At 42.7% G+C, this 20,605-nt stretch overlaps 1 protein-coding gene across 10 annotated transcripts in view; it reads right to left on the bottom strand.

The window, feature by feature from the left end:
- Cacnb2 (calcium voltage-gated channel auxiliary subunit beta 2) overlaps window positions 1-20,605 on the bottom strand; it is a 351,316-nt gene that overhangs the window by 80,991 nt on the left and 249,720 nt on the right. For 8 of the 10 annotated variants that reach the window (XM_038332732.1, XM_038332735.1, XM_038332729.1 and 5 more), the window contains exon 3: window positions 16,826-16,945. In XM_038332732.1, the coding sequence (XP_038188660.1) occupies window positions 16,826-16,945 (120 nt within the window). Of the gene's footprint in view, window positions 1-16,825; window positions 16,946-17,762; window positions 17,832-20,605 lie in introns of those variants that run through there. The other 2 variants (XM_038332734.1, XM_038332733.1) reach the window with 1 other exon arrangement.

Raw genomic sequence — 20,605 nt, forward strand, 5'->3', positions numbered from 1 at the left:
ATGTGCTACCATGCCTAGTTTTATTTATTTTTATTTTATATGTATGAGTGTTTTGTCTATATGTATGAATATGCTGCACCAAGTACATGCCTGGTATCCATAGAGTTCAGAAGGGGACACTGAATCCTCTAGAAAAGAAGTTAAAGGGTTGTGAGCATCATGTAGTTTCTGGAACCTAAATCTGGGTCCTTGGGAAGAACAACTCAAATTGATAGTTTTCCTTATTTATTTATTATTATTGGGGACAGAGGGAGGGAGAGGGTGATGGAGGAGGCAGGAAGAAAGCATATCAGCTGACACACGTGGAAGTCAGAAGATAACAACTGACATCTGGGAGTCACGTCTCCCCTTCCACTGTAGGTTCTAGATGATGACTCAGGTCATCAATGTTATGAAGTAATCAGTCTCTTTTGAAATGGCAACTCAAAGTTCTACCATGTGGTAACTGGGATACATAGAGGAGGAGTACATGTGTATATATCTATGTGTGTGTGTATGTATCTCTATCTATCTATCTATCTATCTATCTATCTATCTATCTATCTATCATCTATCTATCTATTCATCTTCTATCATCTCTATCTATATTCTATCTATCTATCTTCTATCTATCCATCTTTCCATCTATCCATGCATTCATCTGTCTGTCTGTGTATCTCTCTATCTATCCATGCATTTATCTGTCTATCCATGCATTTATCTGTCTGTCTATCTCTAACATCTGTCTACCATTTATTATCTATCTATCTATCTATCTATCTATCTATCTATCTATCTATCTATCATCTATCTATCTATCATCTATCTATCTATCTGTCTGTCTGTCTATCTATCTATCTATCTATCTATCTATCTATCTATCTATCTATCTATCTATCTAATGACCTCATTCTAGCACTCATCTTATTTTTCCCTTAAGTTGCTTTGTGTGCAGTGCAGAGAGGAATATGTGCCTGCCACAGTGCACATGTGGAGGTCAGAAGACAACTTGTAGGAGGAGATTCTCTCCTTATCTATGGAACTCAGGTTTGAGACTTGGTAGCAATCACCTTTACCTACTGAGCCATGTTGCTGATGCTTTTCTACTAATAAAGCAATCAAGGTGAGTGTGGCTTGAGGGGCAGGGAAAAGGGTCCTTTATATTACAGGGAGGCCTTGAACTTGCTCTGTAGCCAAAGAGGATGCTGAAATCTTGATCTTCCTGCCCTCCCCTCCAGAGTGATGAGATTACAGCCATGTGCGCCAGGCCTGGTTTAGGTGTTGTTGGGATGGCATCCAGGGCTTCACGACTGCTGAACAAGGACTCTATCAACAGAGTCACAGCCACCGCACATTCTCAGTTGAAATGGAGGAGCTGCATACGAGGGCATTGAACATGATCACATTGCTATGTTAAATTTGCTCTTAGATCACAGCCAAGGGTTAATCATTTTACTTCCCCTGGACTACCATGCAGCACCACAATGTGGGCACCTCTTGCAGGTGTGATCCATAAACCACATTGATACAGCACGTAGAGACCTTGATCTACTCAAAGGATGTCCCTTCCATTCTGTTCATCCATCATATGACCTAACACATAACGAATGAAGTCAGGAGCCAGACACTCAGGGCCAGCAAGCAATCCGCTGCCTGGCTATTGTCACATCCCTTGTTCTGTTAGTCACTACCAAGGATCTCCCTCTAGTTGGACTGACCTTGTATGTGACTCTGGTTCCTCTAAAAGAGCCGGCAACAACTCCTGTGTAAGGAGTCTTGTAATGTTGCCTTAAATGCAGGAAACATTTGATTCTGTAAAATTTTCCTTAAGGATGACAACAGCTCCTCTTGGGAAGAAAGGTAATAATTAAAAATCCAGAGACAACTTTAATACTAAGGGCCAGACTGTCTACATTCTCGTCTAGCTTCTTCTCCACCCACTTCCTACTGTGTCTAGGGAGGGCATGATGACCATGGGTTGGACCTCAAATATACAAGAATTGACATTAAAAAATAATGTAATTACTTTGCAAATAAGTTTCAGTACAAAGAACATTTGGTAGGAAACCATGGGAATATAAATAATTTTGATACCTAATCGTGTGATTTATCCTCTTCTAAAAGCAGGGCTTGGTTTTCCTAAAGCCATAAATATTTCTTTGAAAATCATCATGACAGTAGCTTCCCAGCCTCCTTTATGACATTTCTCTTTTCGTAATAGTCAGTGGTGAAACAGATTTTCATTTTCGTGTGCAATAATTTTAGACTTTCTTTCATCTTATTTTCTTTAGAGACAGATAACAATGAAATGTCTTCAAATCATTTCCTTATAAATTTCAATCTTCTCGCCCTTACATACCGATATTCTCTTTTCTGCATTCCTTATATAATTCCCATGGAGCTGGTCTCATTTCCATCTCGCTACAGAAGTCCCAGCATTGTAGCTTCATGCACTTGCTGCTATCTCCCTCAGACCAAGAATAGACTGTGCATATGCTCCAATCTCTTTCTTTAACAACTCACTACACGAGAAAATTTAGCACAAGATGTTTGTTTAAAATGTGACGATGGAGGCTGGAGAGATGCCTGTGACAGGGAAGGCACCTGCTTCCAACTCTGACGACATGACTTTGATTTCCAAGACTCACAAGATGGAAGGAGAGAATTCTCACAAGTGTCTTTGGACACTTACCCAAGCCCCACAGTACATACATATACACAGTGCACTTGCCCGGTGCAGGCAGGCAGGCACACGCATGCATGCGTGCACACACACACGTAGTTAATTTTTACAGTGTAAAAATGTGATTATTTCATGTTAGCCTGGTATATTTTAGTAAAATAGTATTCTGCTTGCAAACTCCATTTGTACTACCTACAGTCAAAGGAAAAAAAAAACCATGGTGCTGGTTTTACTTTGAAAATTATTTTGATGGCTGCTCTATTTTATTTTCAACTTTGTCACTAAAGACCAGAGTATTTAGTAAGAAGGGAGTGCAGTCACTGGCTAGGTGACAATAGCTTAGGCGTTCTTACAATAGTTTTGTCAGTTAGGAGCTTGGTGACCTTGGGCAAGATTGTTTAATGTCCCACTTTCTTCATTTATAGCATGGGATTGCTCTGTGTTCCGTCTTCCCCCGAGGGAGTAGTTACACAGACCAAGGGAAGTTAGTTACTTAGGGAGAAGTTAGACACCAGAGATTTTGTATTAGCGCCCACTGTAATTGTTACCTATTGGCGACTCAGCTGGTGAAGTGTTTGTTGCAAACATTAAGACCCCACCCAGCTCAGGTCCCCTATACCATGTAAAAAGTTGGCTGTGTCTGTAACTACAGCTCTAGGGAGACAGAGACAGGAGGATTCCAGAAGCTCTCTTGACCATCAGTCTAGCTTTATCACTTAATAGCAGATACCACTGAAAGACAGTCTCAAAAAATCTCAAACAGAAACCAAAGGTGGACAGTGTTGTAAGGGAGGATATCAAGGTTGACCTCTGCTTTCTGTGTGAATGGTGTGCTCATAAACCTGCACACACAAACACCAACACCCTCTATACACACACACACACACACACACACACACACACACACACACACAGGTTCAGGGAGCAAAAATAACACTTCAATTGAAGACAAACTCAAAATTAAGTGAAGCTTAGCATTAAATAAAAAATAGCAGCTTGCATTGCCTCTGCAGTTAGCAGCCCTCTTGCTCCCCTTATAGAAGCACATGGCTGAGCAACAAAGCCTGTGTCTCCACAGAAAATTTCACATGACAGTGGGGCCATCCTTAACCCATACTGTCTTGTGGGCCTTCTCCAGCATGGTAGTACTGAGGTCTAGCTGAATGGCACCTTAGAGCACTTGGTCTGTAACAAGGCTGTCAACTTCATGCTTGTTACGTCACTTAGTAGAAATGCATTATGAGCCTCTTGAAGGAAGAAGCCACATCTAACCTAGACTTTCCCCTGCTCTTCTCAACACAAGAATACCCATCCAGTGGTGGTTAATCAATCTACTCTATCACAGTTCTGGTACTCTTTATTCAGCTGTGGTGGGACAAAATTCGGGAGAACAAAGAGGAGACTCCACTCAGCTCTGCATAGGGTCTTCATGTTGACCCTTGTTCATATCTGGAAGGGGAGGAACAAGGGAATGAGGGTGTATTTATAGCTCTGTTTATAACAATACAGCAAAGACATTCGGCTACAGCTCTTTAAGAGATTGAGAGGAAAAGGCTTGAGCCACAAAGTTTATAATTCTCATTCCCCAATCCATTTATGGTTTTGAAATGGCAAGAAGTCTCTATTATGGTAACAGTCCTTACAAGGATTCTTAATCTAGGATACAGATTATTTTGCTTTGCTTGTATAGATATGTTGTGGGTGTGTGTGTGTGTGTGTGTGTGTGTGTGTGTGTGTGAGAGAGAGAGAGAGAGAGAGAGAGAGAGAGAGTGTTTGCATGCCTGTGTTCAAATGTATATGGACAACATATAGATAGTGTGCATGATTGTATATGTATGTGTAAAGGCCTTAGGTAGACTTGGGGCTTTTTCCTCACTTTCTACCTTATTAACTGAAGCAGGGTCTTTTAGTTAACCCAGAGACCACTGATAAACGTAGACTACCTAACTAGTTTGTTAGTGACTTCCCCTCTCCATCTTCATAGTTCTGGAATCACAGTCAGGCTGCCATGCCTACATCACATTAACGAGAGTGCTTGAGATCCAAACTGTGGTCACTCTTGTACAGCAAGGACGTTACCCACTGAGCCATCTCACCAGCGATTTTATTTAAATACAGGAAAACTTCAGCCAGTCCTCTTGAACTTCTGTTAATAAAAGTCACCCATGCATTGCAAGGGACTTACTGTATTGCACTTTCTCTAATTAGATAAATCACTGGGTTCTTTTTAAACCATGGAGCTCTTACCAGCAAGAAACTTAACATATCCTCATAGCAGAATGCCAAGTAAATATAATCTTAAAGTAGAGCAAACAGTATTTGAGTTTATTCCCAAACTATTCCAATGCCCTCAGAAAAGAGCATGGATATTAAATTGCACTTGATTTCTGGGGAATCAATCAACTCTGTGGGGTGAAGTACAAGGCACAGCTTTAGCTGGAACTCAGTCACAGTTCAAGGAAGGAAGAATACTCTGGGCATAGGAATGGATAGTGATGCAGCCTGAGCCGTCACAGTGACCCACTATTAGATCACACATGAGTGCCCATGACAGTCATATCCCATTCAAGTCTGTAACTATCAAATATCACAAATCTGCCTCCCAGTGCTCACCCCCAGATCAGAAACTAGTCATGCTAACAGGAGAGTGACTGTGTGTAGTGCATTATAGCAGTACCCCACTCAAAGGGAACAGAGCTTTCTAACTTCTGACACATCTCCCCATTAGACACCAGGCTGAATCACGAGAGGAATCACACACACTAATTCCTATGCCATCTCAAGAGGTCCAAGACAAAAGCAGGCTCAGGAGTCATGTGCTTGACTTGCACACGATCATTCAGATAGCACTGCAGTTCTGAGAAGCAAGACTCAGGGTCATGTTACAAATGTCTTAGTTACTGTATCATTGCTGTGAAGAGGTACCAGGACGTATTTATTTGAGGCACTTGCTTACAGTTTAAGTGGGTGAGTTGATATCATCATAGCCGGAAGCATGGTAGCAGGTAAGATATAAGGTATGGATCAGTAGTTGAGAGCTTATATCAGATCCTCTAGCAAAGACAGAGAGAGGGAGAAACTGGACCTGAGGTAGGCTTATAAAACATCAAAGCCCCACCCACATTGACACATCTCCTTGAAGAAGGTCACACCTCCTCATCCTTCTTAAACAGTCCACCACTAGGAATCCAACATTGAAATTTATAATGTGGGTCATTACCATTCAAACCTCCACACCATGTAATATATCAACAGATTGAGCTGCTGGTTCATGGCAGAACTGGAATTCAAATTCACATCTGTCTGAGTTGAGCTGCAACAGATATCAAGCTACCTAAAATATTTTCTATCTATTTCTCTACGGGAAAAACAGCTGTGAAGTCTTTGATCCTTGTACAAAGACAGCCATGGGAAGATGGAGACAATAGTGATTTAATGAGCAAATGTGGAGACCATAGTGATGTAATGAGAACATGTGGAGACAACGGTGAGGTCATGAGAACATGAGGAGACAGCAGTGAGGTCACGAGAACATGTGGAGACCACAATGAGGTCATGAGAACATGAGGACACCACAGTGAAGTCATGAGAACATGCAGAGACAGCAGTGAGGTCATGAGAACATGTGGAGACAGCAGTGAGGTAATGAGAACATGTGGAGACAACGGTGAGGTCATGAGACCATGAGGAGTCCGCAGTGAGGTCACGAGAACATATGCAGACAGCAGTGAGGTCATGAGAACATGCGGAGACAGCAGTGAGGTCACGAGAACATGTGGAGACAACGGTGAGGTCATGAGAACATGAGGAGACAGCAGTGAGGTCATGAGAACATGTGGAGACAACGGTGAGGTCATGAGAACATGAGGAGTCCACAGTGAGGTCATGAGAACATGAGGAGTCCACAGTGAGGTCATGAGAACATGTGGAGACAGCAGTGAGGTCATGAGAACATGTGGAAACAACGGTGAGGTCATGAGAACATGAGGAGTCCACAGTGAGGTCATGAGAACATGTGGAGAAAACGGTGAGGTCATGAGAACATGTGGAGACAGCGGTGAGGTCATGAGAACATGTGAAGACTGCAGTGAAGTCATGAGAACATGTGGAGGTGAGTGTGAAGGAGAAAGTGGGTAGCTCCATTCTGATGAGTGGCAGAGCTGGAAGATGCCAAGACAAAGATCTGAGATACCCATGTTTGGGTAGAAAAATCAGAAGCAAAGTTTCATGATGGCTAAAGTCTTGGGAAGCACCAGACAGCCACTGCTGAAAACTCATGTTAGTGAACAAACAACAGCCAAAGGAAAGGAACACAGCAATTCCAATCTAAACCTGAGGAGTGGAGTTTCTAAATGAATGCCAGGTGGAATCCACAGATCACTGGGAAGATGGAATATCAATAGAGAAATTGCCAACATCAGATTGTGGGGCATTTTCTGAATTAATGATTGATGCAGGAGGGCCCCATTTATTGTGGGTGGTGCTTCCTCTGGGCTGTATAAGAAAGGAAGCAGAGCAAACCTTGGAAAGAAAACTATTGATAAGCACTACTCCATGGTTTCTCTTCCAGGGCCAGCTTCCAGGTTCCTGTCTTGGGTTCCTGCTCTGCCCTATCCCAATGATGAACCTTAATAAGGTTTGCAAGGCCAAATAAATCCTATCCTTCCCAGGTTGCTTTTGCTTACCATCTTTATCACATCAATAAAAACCTATCTAGAATACCAAGGAAGGAAAAAAGTGTGGTGACATGCTGAGAAGTCATCATAAGCTTAATCAAAGGTCAGTGAACATGGTGACAGAAAATCATCAGAGACCATCAGAAACACAGAAACCATGTTCAAGGGGTCAAAGGTTAAGTGACAGAAGAATTAAAGAAATTTAGGCTAGAGCTTGGGTGACAAAGGTTGGCAGTACAAGAAAGTGAGAAGGAAAAAAAACAGCATGGAAGAGGGACAGTGATGTGGATCCCAAAAGGTAGAGACATTTCTTCTTCCAAAGAGAGGAAGAAAGAAAAGGGGAGCATGGGCAGCGGTCTGCATAGATCCATGTGCTAGGCAGCTCCTGGTCTGCACTGGTATGACGTCATCCTTGTGACTTGCTTCAGCTGACACAGTACTAGCAAGTGTGACACAAGAGGAGACTGCAGACCTCCCCCTGGAGCTTGTTCTTTCTAGTTCTTAAGGTTCAGGGGATACAGCTCAGGACCATACACCTGCTAGGTGTGATGGTTAGTGCAAACTGTCAACTTGACGGGATCTAGAATCATCCATGAGACAAGCCTCTGGAGACACCTGTAAAGCACTAAGTAGAGGAGGTCGGCACCTGGGCGTGCCTATAAGGGAATTGCTTCATTAGGTTAAGAGAAATGGAAAATCGCCCCCTCTCCCCAAACATAGGCAGTACCTTCCTTCTAGGGGTGGCCTAAATATAAGGAGGTCTGAGGATTCTTGAATTTTGACGATTGCCTTTGTAGTCTTAGACAAAACCATCTATTCTATTGCTACTGCTGTCCACCCTCCTCTGACAACGGAACCCAGTGACTTCAATCTTCCACTATGCACTGAAAACCAGAGTCTCTCCAGGAGCCTCCAGGAGTTGAGTGCTAGATTGAGACTTTTGAAGCAGCCAGCCTTGTGCACCAAGAGACTACCAGTTCTCAGCCTCTCCAGTGTGAAGACAGGCATCGTTGCACTATCCAGACCATGGCAGGTAAGCCAATCTAATAAATCCCTCTGTAGCATAGGGTTACTCTATTGGCTCTGTTCCTCTACTAGACAAACATGCCACCACTGAGTCAAATCCCCAGATTCCTCTTGATGCAACTCTGAGTATGTGAAGGTGTCAACTGAAGGTGGAAGCTGCCCAGGATCTAGATCACCTTGCCACAAGCTTATCTAGTAACTAGACAAAGTTGCATGGTCTTGAGGAATGGGTGGGTAGTAAAATCCACTGTCAAGTACTAAGCTAAAGATTATATTATAGCAAATCTCAATGGGTTTTGCTCATGGTTTTACTAAGAGAGTGAGTGAGGGTTCTGCTAGCAGACTAAGAATCCATGCTATATATTCTACAAGGTCATGACTGTCCAACAGTATTTAAGCTGAAAGGAATACAGGATTTTAAAAATACATTTTGTGTGGTGGTTTGACTATGAAATGCCCCATAGGCTCAAGTGTTGGAACACTTGGTCCCCAGCTGGTGGTGCTGTTTGAGAGGGTCATGGAACACTTGGGAGGTGGTGCCTTGCTGGAAGAAGTCCTTGCTGGGGGTGACCTTTGAGGCCCTATAGCCTGGTCATAATGGGATGTTCTCTGTTTCCTGAATGAAGATACGGTGGGATCTGCCAGCTTCCTACACTTGCTGCTATGTTGCCATATCTTCCTTGCCATAGCAGCTCTATGCCTTCTACAACTGGAAGCCAAAACAAACCTCTTATTTATTTTTTGTTTGTTTGTTTACTTACTTATTTATTTTACATCCTGACCACAGATTCCCCTCCCTCCTCCCTTCCCAATCCCTCCCCGTACCTATATCCCCCACCACCTTCAGTCTTCTTCTCTGTTTCTGCCAGGGGCAGAACTCCTATGGGTTCAACAAAACCTGGCCTATCAAGTTGTAGTAAGACTAAGCACCTCCCCTTGTGTTTAACCTGGGCAAGGCAATCCAATGTGAGGAATAGGTTCTCAAGAGCCAGCCAAATGGGAGCAGGGGCTGTTCTAAACGTCTCTTTTAAGGCATCTTAACAAGCAACAGGAAAGAAACGAATACATCATGATAGTAAACAGGAGTTATTATTGTTGCCACCACTTTTCCTGCCAACAACAGCAGAAGTGAAAAGAGGAACAATAGTATTGGGATATGTGACTGTACCTCCCCAGCGTCACACAGGTTCAGAGGCGTGTGCACACTTATTTCTCACGAAGAGGAAGAGAAAAGGCAATTTAAGCTAACAAGTCTTTGAGCAATAAACAAATCCAGGATGATGGAAATGTGCAAACACTTAGCAAACAAATTTAGTCAGCTTTCTTACTCTTAGAAATTAGACATTTTATAAAAATTAAAATTTCAGCAGTAAATAAAAGTTTCAGCTGATGGGTTTCAAAATAAACTAAAAAATAACCCAGAGCAAAACAATAAAGAGGAAATTAGTGCAGGGGAACACACTTCCTCATACATCTGATACCCGAGAACCAGATGATAATCAAGGACAGACAGATTTCTAGAACTCAAGGGACTCACCCTTGTCAATGCATACAAGCCAGGCACAATAGACCAAGAGGTTCACAGCAGGGCACATTGAGCCAAACTGGGCAACACTGGAGGAATCACAATTCTCAGAGCACGGGAGAACTGAACGTGCCCACATCACACTTGGCAGTAGAATACCGCTGTGCTCTGACAGCTCTGGAAACTAAACCACAAACCAGGGCCTCACCAACCCGAAGGCAAGTGGTTCTCATTATGGAATATTATACCCAGACAAACTAGTAATTAAAATGTGAGGCTACAACAAAGACATTTCCAGTTGGCAAGCGCTTTAGAAACTTAACCATTTGCTCGAAAGCTCTATGTCGTCTTGCCTCCCTTAGTTTTGCCAGCCTCTGGAAACTTTGCACCCCGGGCCTTGTGTGAGGTAGCCGTTGCTTCACGCTGCATTTGCTTTCTTTTTCAGGCACAAAGCTTCATTTGTCTCTCCTGGCAGGTCTAGTTTTAAGCTTCTACCTCCTCCAAGGATTGTCTGTCCCAGCCATCTGGGTGCAATGCTTCCCTCTCCTGCTTGCAGACCCTTCTACTCCACCAGGTACTTCTGTTCTACTTTTAAAGACGCTTCAGTAGGTAAAGACTCGTCCTCCATGGCTCTGACTCTACAGTTCCTCCTATATATCAACTATACCAAGTACAGCCCTTCCAATATAGTAGACACACGTATTGAAAAGAGCAGTCAAAACTGAATGCCAGTCTACTCTACTGAGAATATCACTTCGAGACTACTACATCTGTGTGCTGCAATCTCCCCACATCCAGATTTCCCAACATAGTCTCTACCTACAGGGCAGATGGCATCATTTTGACAAGCATGGAGGGTAAAAAAAAGAATCATTCTTTCAATAAAGAAATGATTGTGTGACTCAATAATTTCAGTCCTAGATATATACACAAACTAGATATATGTCCTAGTTTGCTTTTTATTGCTGTGATCAAACACCATGATAAAAACAACTCTGGGGGGTGGGGCTAGAGAGATGGCCCAGAGGTTAAGAGCACTGACTGTTCTTCCAGAGGACCCGGGTTCAATTCCCAACACCCACATGGCAGCTCACAACTGTCTCTAACTCCTGTTCCAGAGGATATCACACCCTCACATGACCATTCATGTGGGCAAAAGCACCAATGCACATAAAATAAAAAAAATTAAAAAAAAAAAACTCTGGGAGGGAAGGGTTTGGTGACCTATAGGTTAAATAGAAAGCTGACATTCAAGGCAGCTTGAAGCAGAAGCCACATGAGATGGTACTTACTGGTTTGCTGCCAGGCTTGCACTCAGCAACCTTTCCTATACAGCACAGGACTCCCTGCCTAATGATATTACCAGTCTACAGTGAGTTGGGCCTTCCTATATTAGTCAGCAATCAGACAATTCCCTACAGGCACCTGCAGGCCAATCTGATAGAGGCAATTGCTGAACTGAGGCTTCTTTTTCCCAGGTATACCAAGCTGACAACAAGACTAAGACAACACTCGATGAATTCAAATATTTCTCATCCATGAAAAGGCATGTACACAAACGTTAATAACAGGAGTACTCGTAGTGCTGAAAAAATCAACAGTCCAAATGCCTCCTCCTAACTGATGAATTTGTCAAATGTGAAATACAGATGTTCATGATATATTCTTTGACAAAAACATGAAGATATGATAGATGCTACTGAATAAGCAATAAAAATATTAGGTAAGAGAGTGCAGACAGTCACCAATGGCCAGTTACAACCTAATTCAGCGGAAATATATTCAACACCCAGAAGAGATACCCAGAGAGAAAGTTGACTGCAAGCTTTCTAGGGCAGGGAAGTTGCAAAGGATGAGAATTAACTTAATGGGCTTGGGATTTCTTATAAAGGAAATGAAATGTCCTAAATTTGGCTACAGTCTTGATAGTACAACTCTAAATAGGTATCAGGTGTTTTTCCCATCTTATTTTATGAAGACGGGCTCTCCAAAACGTTATATGAGCAGAGTTTGTGCTCATGATCCTCCCATGTGCTAGAGTTATAGGCATGAACTACTGTGTCTAGCTATGGAATGCATTTTTTCACTTGTCTGTAGTTGGTTGGTTTTTTTACTCTTTGGGAGACTGTCACCCAGTTCCCAAATAAATACACAGAGACTTATTATTTCTTATGAATGTCTGACTTTAGCTTGTCTTATCTCTAGCCTGCTTTGCTTACTTAAATTATTCTGTTTTTCTTTTAATAAGTTTGGCCTCTGGGCTTTTTACCTTTCTTTATTCTACATAACTTTCTTTCTTTCTTATTCCGTGGCTGGCTGTGTGGCTGTGTGGCTGGTCCCTGGTGTCCTCCTTTCCTTCTCCTTTCTCACTCCTCACTTTCCTCCCTAGATTTCTCCCCCAGATTTCTCTCTGCCTACCAGCCCTGTCTGTTTCTGTCTCCTGCCTAGCTATTGGCTGTTAAGCTCTTTATTACACCAATCAGCTGTTTTAGACAGGCAAAGTAACATGGCTTCACAGAGTTAAACAAGCATGACATAAAAGAATGAAACACATCTGTGCACTATTAAACAAATATTCCACAGCATAAATTAATATAACTATCTTAAATTAACATTTCTTAATTTGCTTATTAAAGGCAGAATATAAGTTATTTCTTACAGTTATTTAGACTGAGGAGTGAGAAATTAGGTCCTCGTCAGTTGAGGACTGTGAGGTTTAGTTTTGTAGGCTTGACAGAATCCAGAATGACTGGGGGATGGGCTTCTGAGCATGTCTGTGTGGTTTATCGGGATTACAATGATTAGAGTGGGTAAACCCACCTGATGTAAGAGAGTCTTCTGTTTTTGTGTTGATTTCATTCGTTAAAAAAGAAACTGCCTTGGCCCATTTAATAGGCCAGACCTTAGGTGGGTGGAGCAGACAGAACAGGAAGAAGGAAGTGAGGTAGATGGCTCAGACAATTGCCCCACCTCTCCTCTCTGGGACAGTCGCCATGAAGCCAGCCACCAGGACAGGTGTGCTGAATCTTTCCTGGTAAGCCACCACTTTGTGGTGTTACACAGATTATTAGATATGGGTTAGTCAAGATGTAAGAGGCTGAAACCAATGGGCCAGGCAGTGTTTAAATGAATGCAGTTTGTGTGTTGTTATTTTGGGTGTAAAGCTAACCATGCGGGAGCCGGGCAGGACGATAACAGGCCTGCTAGCTCATCACTACACCCACCCAATATGGGATCCTAGACTCCCTAAAATGGAGAAAGAGTACTGAACACTAGCACAGCATCCATCCCTTTCTGCTCCTAAAGTGATGTGACTAGATGCTTCATGCTTCTGCCCCTTGATGGTGCAAAAGCTATCTTTGGGTTCTGAGCCAAAATGAACCCTTCTCCCTTCCGTCAGGGTATTTTATCACAAGCACAGAAAAAGTGACTACTAGGATGAGGGTCTTCTCTCTCTAATAACACATAAAAGAGGAACAAAGATAAGGAAAGAAAATGAAAAGGCCAAACTCTCTTAGAGAAGAAACTTACTCCTTAAAGAATAAAACTTATTTGTAGAGAAGCAGCATTAATACACTCATGAGGGTAGAGTCTTGATAACCTAAACACTTCACATTAGACCACGCCTTCCAACATTTGCCCTGTGGATTCGGTTTTCAACACATGGACTTTGGGAACAAGCTTGGAGCACAGCACAAAGAAGGTCCCAGTGTTGGCAACCAATGAGCAGAACTAGAGGTCACTGAGCAACCAACTAAAAGATCACCCTTGTCATAGCGTCACAGTTTTCAGCGTCACATCCCTTCTCTGACTCAGCCAATAAACATTTACTTGGTGTCTAGTATATGCCAAGCTAGCTTTCAATGGGGGTACATCTCTGTCCGTCACACTGTAAAGAAGAGAACCCCTTAAATCACATCACTTGTCTTTAAAGCAGCCTCAAAGCACATGAACTTTATCTAGGCAGCACGAGCAAAGGATGCCAGAACCGAACAAATCAAACATCCGGGACCCAACAACATCAAGGTAAAAGAGAAGGTCATCTCCACAGATGGTAACGTCTCAAAAACAGATCTGCCCTCTGCCCACTTAATGCATACTATTTTAGAGCGGCCATGACGAAATGGCAAGAGAATTCTGGGTTCTAGTGGTTGCGTGGCTGCCTAGTTACGTAACCTTTCATAAGTCACTTAATTTCAGAAGGGAGTGTTTCTAGTTTTACTATTTTCCAATTGCCTTATTTCACATGGATATGATTACGGCAGTTAATGGACAAAGTAGTTCATCTTTATATCGGACCAGGCACCAAAAGCAGCTGAAGTCTAGTCCAGGTATCACACATATGCATTAATGTGATCTGTTGGCCAACTAAAAATAACAATTTGTAATACCCTTCTATTTGAGGGGTGATTATAAAATAAGGGTACAAAATGTTTGATTCTTTCAGAGCAGACATGGAAATGTTTAGACTATTTTAAATCAGGTCATAAATTCATGAGTCTTTATTTTTACTTGTTTGTTTTTGTGACAGGGGCTCATGTATCTGGCCTCAAAATCACTTTGTAGCTGGGGATGATCTTGAACTTCTGCTCCTCCTGCCTCTACTTTCTAGTTTATTTGGTGCTGGCGATTGAATCCATAACTTTCTGTATGCTAGGCAAGCACTCTATTACCTGAGCCACACCCTGTAGCTGTAATATACCCATTTTTAAATGCTAAGGCCTCATTTTGAAAAGATCCCACCCACAAGGGCATGATGGCAGACGGACAAAGGAGGCTACAGAAAAACAGCCAAGTGAAGAGGAAGCGGGAGCTCTAATTCTGCTTTGCATTCTGTCTTCAAGGAAACTAGAGCTAAGACAAAGCCCAACCAGCCATGATTTGAAAATAAAGCTTAAATCTAGTCCTTCCACCTTTAATCAGAACAAATTCAAATTTTCACCCCAGATTTAGTCACTGGAACACATCAAAGGTTTAAGGTATTGACCTACTTTGACAGACACATGGATATAAATAAACTACTTTGATCAAACATAGGAAAGGGTTTTTTCCATGACTCTGCCTTCCTTGTTCTTTCATATTTCACATTATTTTCATCTCGAGCAGAAGTTCTCAACATGTGGTTGCAACCCTTTTTGGGGGAGGAATGACCCTTTCACAGGCTAGCGTATTAGGTATCCCACATACCAGATATTTAGATTATAAATCCTAACAGTAGCAAAATGGCAGTTTTAAAGAAGTGACAGAATAATTTTATGGTTGGGGTCAGCATAGCATGAGGAACTATATTAAGGGCTGCACCACTAGCAAGGTCGAGGACTTCTGTTCTAGAGTGTCTTCAGGCAGTGTGAGAAAGAACACGAACCTGGCTTGACTCAGAAGTCACACTTTGATGCATGCTAGACTTAGACCTATCTGTGGTTACACTAGTGAGTCCCTGACTTAACAGGGCACAACCATGGACAAAAAAAAATATCCCAGTCAGATAATTAAAGGTTTCCATGGCCAGGTTTATAACTCACTGTAGAAAAATGGGGATGACCCTGAAAAATGATTTAAATTTGAGAGCATCTATTAGCTGCAAATAGGAAAATATTATTTTTGAAATAAACAGTACTAATTTTTCTTTGCCTTTTTTTTCGGTTCAGGTGCAAAAGATGGAACGTAGGATTGGGTTCCGAACCACAAGCACGTCTATGACAGCGTTCTCTTGTGGCAGATTCACTTTGCCAAATGTTCATTACTTGGAGTTCTTTAATTTCGGCTCCATAGTGTTTTCCAATGGCTAATTTGGGTGAAGAGGTAAGTTGATGGCAACTGGGCCTCACTTAGCTTTTCGGTTTCCATAGCCAGAAAGTCCTCTCTGCAGCTGCTCTTAAGGTGGGTCCAGCAGTTAAAGCTGGGCGACCTGGAGACAGCTTCCCTGCCAGCTGTTAATGCAGAAGCACTGCTCTGCAGAAGTCAAGGTAGCTTGGTAACCACTGCAGCAGCTGTGCTAGAGGCCATATTGCACATGTCTGTCCACACATCCAAGCCACGCCACCATTCCCATAGCAACACACGTAGACTTCTCTCCTCCTAGGGACGAGGCAGCTAGCAGAGACACTGCGATCATGTCCTGATTTTCCTAGCAAGATCAGTGTCACACTTACTCCTTTCCACTGTAGTCATTTCCCCCCCAAAAGGCAGTCAATAACCATGTTGGAATACGTCCACTCAAAAGTTACAAACCAAGACACCTTCACCTTGAACAACAATCTATGCTTTCAAATCTGCTATTATTCAAATGACTGCAGGGGCTAGTAAAATTCCAATCGTCACAGTAAAGACTTCTGTCCTCGTTTAACAACCTAAGTGAAATCCAGCCTGAGATCAAGTCCTTACAGACTGATCTCAGAACTGATTTGCAGTCTCTCCTCAGCGAGGGAGCATGCACTTCCTCATCGTGGAACAAAAGACAAAAAACTTTCCAGGGGAAGGCTTTGTTTCATCAACGAAACCCTTGTTGCTTTATTTCTCAAAAGCAGCATAAATAAACACATAAGGAGATAGCATTATAAAACACCTATGAGGTAAACTTTAGGAGAACGCTTGTTTTAGGCTAGGGAAATAAACATTAGCATCAAGACCTGTAAACAGAGACGGCTCATGGCAAGATCAAGCAAAATATTTTGGTATTAGATTCACTTTTTCCTCTTTGTGTGTTTGGAGATCCTTTTATTTGTGTTTAAATTGACCTCCCACCATGGAAACAAGTTGCTTAGATTATAAAACAACATTAAAGATTATTACTAATATCACATTTCCCTTTACTTATGACTGTGTTAAGCCAGCTGATGGAACACTCCAGGGGACCAGGTGCGAGCTTAGGGGGATACATTCGCAGGCAGGCCCTCAGGGACACAGTGCCTTTTCCCCCAAAATATATATTTTTACCTTTGCTTTTTCCAGCTGTGCCTGGGCCTGCCGCTCAGCTTCTCTACGTACTGCCTCCCGGTCCTCTTCCAAAGACACATCTGAATCGGATGGACGGCTGGTGTAGGAGTCTGCCGAACCCTGCAGAGGAGAAGGGATATTTTTAAAATAAATCCAGCATGTGATGGGCGCCCTGGAGAAGCCTCGCTGGTATGTCGGTTTGCTTCCTGGATGTGCTGTAAATTCCTGAAAAGAGGAGTAAATGATGCATTTTGCTGCATCCCACCTAGAAAACCCCACTTGACTCTGTAGATTCTTCACTTAGGTAGTTATGGGTACCAACACACCCTTCCTTCCCAGGCTCATTTACCAGAAACGAGCCCTTCTGGAAGCCTCTACTTGTTCCTTTATCATTAAATCGACTCCGTGGTGCAGTGCAGATCTGAAGGGCACTGAGGTGTTTCAAGGATAACTCCAAGAACTGCCTGAGGGCTGAAGCGAGTGTTTACAGCCGGAGAGACCAACAAAATGCACCCAAGGCAATCTGAAGAGTTACAAACTTGAACCCTCCACGATCTCACGGCTATGATACAACTTCCATTATCATCTTAAGGATGCTTTCAGCATTCTGCTTCACCTGCTACTGTCTCCTACTCGATGGTAAGACTCTCCAGCCTGCTTCCCTCCCACTTTCAGAAACATACTTAAAAATACCTGCAAGCAGATATTTAGCGCGAGCTGGCTGCAGAAAACACCTGCTCGAGAGATTTCCTCTGGTAATAAATCACAACGCAGGCAAGGGAGCTCAGAAAAAAATGACAGGAATCTCCCGAGCTCCCTCTCATGCAATCATGAGCGTATTAACTAAATCAAACCACCCTCTCGGCAGGCACTTGCTGCAACAAGAGAAAAGCAAAGAAAACAGTGTCTCCCCCGAACAAAAAGCCTTCTCGCTTACACAGATGTCCGAATTCTTCAGCCTTCCTCCCTTGGCTCTTTTCAGAAGCCTGATCCAGGTGGCCTTCATGAGCCGAATAGAGCCTTTAGCGTCCGCAGCTGTAGCCCCAGGCACAGATCCTCAGCGCGCGCTGAGCCCTGGAGAATCCCAGCACCTTTCCTATCCATGCTCTAGGAAGCCCCTCTTCTCAGTCCCCTTCTCCCACTGGGGCTCTCACTCCCAGCCCCAGTTGACTCCTGTCTGAGGAGAATCTTCTTATTTTCCCATCTCAAGGAGGAAAACACACACACACACACACACACACACACACACACACACACACACACACACACAATATCTAATGATTTCTATTGCTTTCAAAATAAAGACAAGTCCAAGTGCAGAGACCGGCTTCAACTTGTTTAAACTTAATGCATTAGATTACTCTAAATATTCTCTTCCCTGCATTTGGCTCGTTAAAGGAAATGAGTTTCAAGAGGACATTTAGAAAAGAAAAAAAAAAAAAAGTAACCAGGCAAACAAACCCCCCAAACTATGCCCTGGTATTTCCAAGTGTAAAGTTCAAGCCTTATCTTTAGAGATCTGGAGAAGGGTGGTGGAGGAGGGAGGATGCACTCCCTGTACTGGGCATGCTCCACATGAAGATTCTTTGCAGATGCTGGCATCACCCTGTCGGTTTATGTCAAACTGCCATTTTCCATCGGAAGTCTAAACAGCTGGGGGTGGGGGTGGGGGGTGGGTCTCTCAGCTCCTACCGTAACAGCACGGGGCATGCTCGTCAGTTTTCTGTTCCAGATGAAGCCATGTCTCAAAGACAAAACTTATCGTCTTTTCATTAAATAATCATTTCCCATTCCCTGCCACTGACGGGATTTGCCATGCCATAAGTAATAATTCATATAATCATAATAAACATGACACACAATATAAACAATATAAACAGCCAAAATAGAATATTGTAATATATACTATCTGAAACTAATCTTTATAAACAAGATGCAAGACAGAGCTGTGGCCATTTAATTAGGGCACACAGCTTAATGAAGCAATGGAGTTGACGGCGCTCAAAATGACTGGCCTGCTTCTCCCAGTGAGAACCCATCACCCGAATAAGTGTGGGAATTGTAGTGCTACAAATAAGGACCTTTCAAAGCTTTGCTGGTTTACTAGCCAGTGTTAACATTCATAGAATATACGCTGAATCCAAATTCTTCCTGTGGATAAGGGGGCTGGGACTTAGAGGAAAGATTAGGGTTATCCACATCCTGGGTGAATGGGCTTACATCTTTAATGTTTCCTTATGAAGAAATGCATGCTGCCAAGTTACACAAAATTTGAGAACAAACTGCATCTATTTGAGTATGGCAGGGGATTGCTGTGTAAAGTCTCATACAAATAAAAGAAATGTGCTATTAAGAAAATCTTAGCTGGGCAAAGAGGCATACACCTCTAATGGCATCACGCAGGAGGCACAGGCAAGAGGATTGCGAGTTTTACCGGACTGGGTTACATAATGAGATGCTGGCTCAAAATAAATAAACAAATTAATTAATTAATTAATTAATTAAAATAATAATAATGACCTCTTTACCTCCCTTCCCTTCCTTTAGACACTCAGCTAATACTAATTTACAGGAGCCAAAGGCTAGGAAATACATAAAGCAGGGACTACGTAATAATAGAAACTGACTGAATCTGAACTCAATATTATGACATAAAGTAATGGCTTATTTATATTGTTATGAAGTTAATGTAAAGTGTCGGGGACTTAAAAATTCCTTGCAATTTTTTTTGTTCAAGCAAAATATAAAAAGAACAAATTAATCCCCAACACAGGAAGGTTTCTAGTCTTCCAAAACTTCTCATAGCTGCAGCATCCAACTGGGCAATAATCAAGAGGCACAGTTAGACTCCGCAGGGGCCCTGGGTCCCCACTGTTACCAGTGTGGGCATCTAAAATCAAACAGCTTAGGTTCATTTCACATCCCGGTGCAGATAGAAAGATCCTGTCCTTGGTGTAATAGTTCTGTCTATCCAGAATGCCAGTCTCACGGAGCTCTCGTTTATCCTCCAACCCTTATATTCTTTCTGCTTGCTCTTCTTCTCCATTGTTCCCTGGACCTTAGAAACAGTGACAAAGAAGCTTCACAAGACCTCCTTTCAGACCCAGGACTCCAAAGTCATCCATCCTCTGTACTTTGATCAGTTTTGAGTCTCTGTGCTAATCACCACCAACTGCAAATGAACTCACTGTTGTTCTGGGGTCCTGGACAAGACTCGAGTCAACACCATTTCACCAGGCATGCTGGAGGAGTTCATGAGGTTCTGCAACCCACTAAGGGATTAGGAGAAAGTAATGCTCACTAAGGGAGAAAGGTGTCATTTTCTTCAGCAGTCAGCCACCTATCTGTTGCCCAAGTTCCAGTACATAACTCTTCCTGGCTCATGCTCAGGAAAGCAGCTAAAGTTAAACTCAGTGGGAAAACACACACACACACACACACACACACACAAACACACACACACACACGAGAGGGGGGATGAAAGTAGGAGGGAGCTGTGAAGAACTCATCAATGGGGGAGAGAGGGAATTAGTGAGGGTGAAAGGGTGTGCCGGGGGGGGGGGGCTGTCAAAAGTTAATCATATATACAAATGAGACTCTTCTGCATCAACAATAAAAACTAATATATTTATCACCTTATAAAAAGAACTCATTATTATTATTTTTTAAATATGGGGTGGTCAGATGACTCAGCGGTTAATAGCGCTAACTTTTCATTCAGAAAACCCTCGTTCAATTCCTAGCACCCACCTGACTGTCCATGACCATCTGAAACTCTAG

The sequence above is a fragment of the Arvicola amphibius genome, chromosome 6 (genome assembly GCF_903992535.2).
Source record: "Arvicola amphibius chromosome 6, mArvAmp1.2, whole genome shotgun sequence".
Taxonomy (NCBI): Eukaryota; Metazoa; Chordata; class Mammalia; order Rodentia; family Cricetidae; genus Arvicola; species Arvicola amphibius.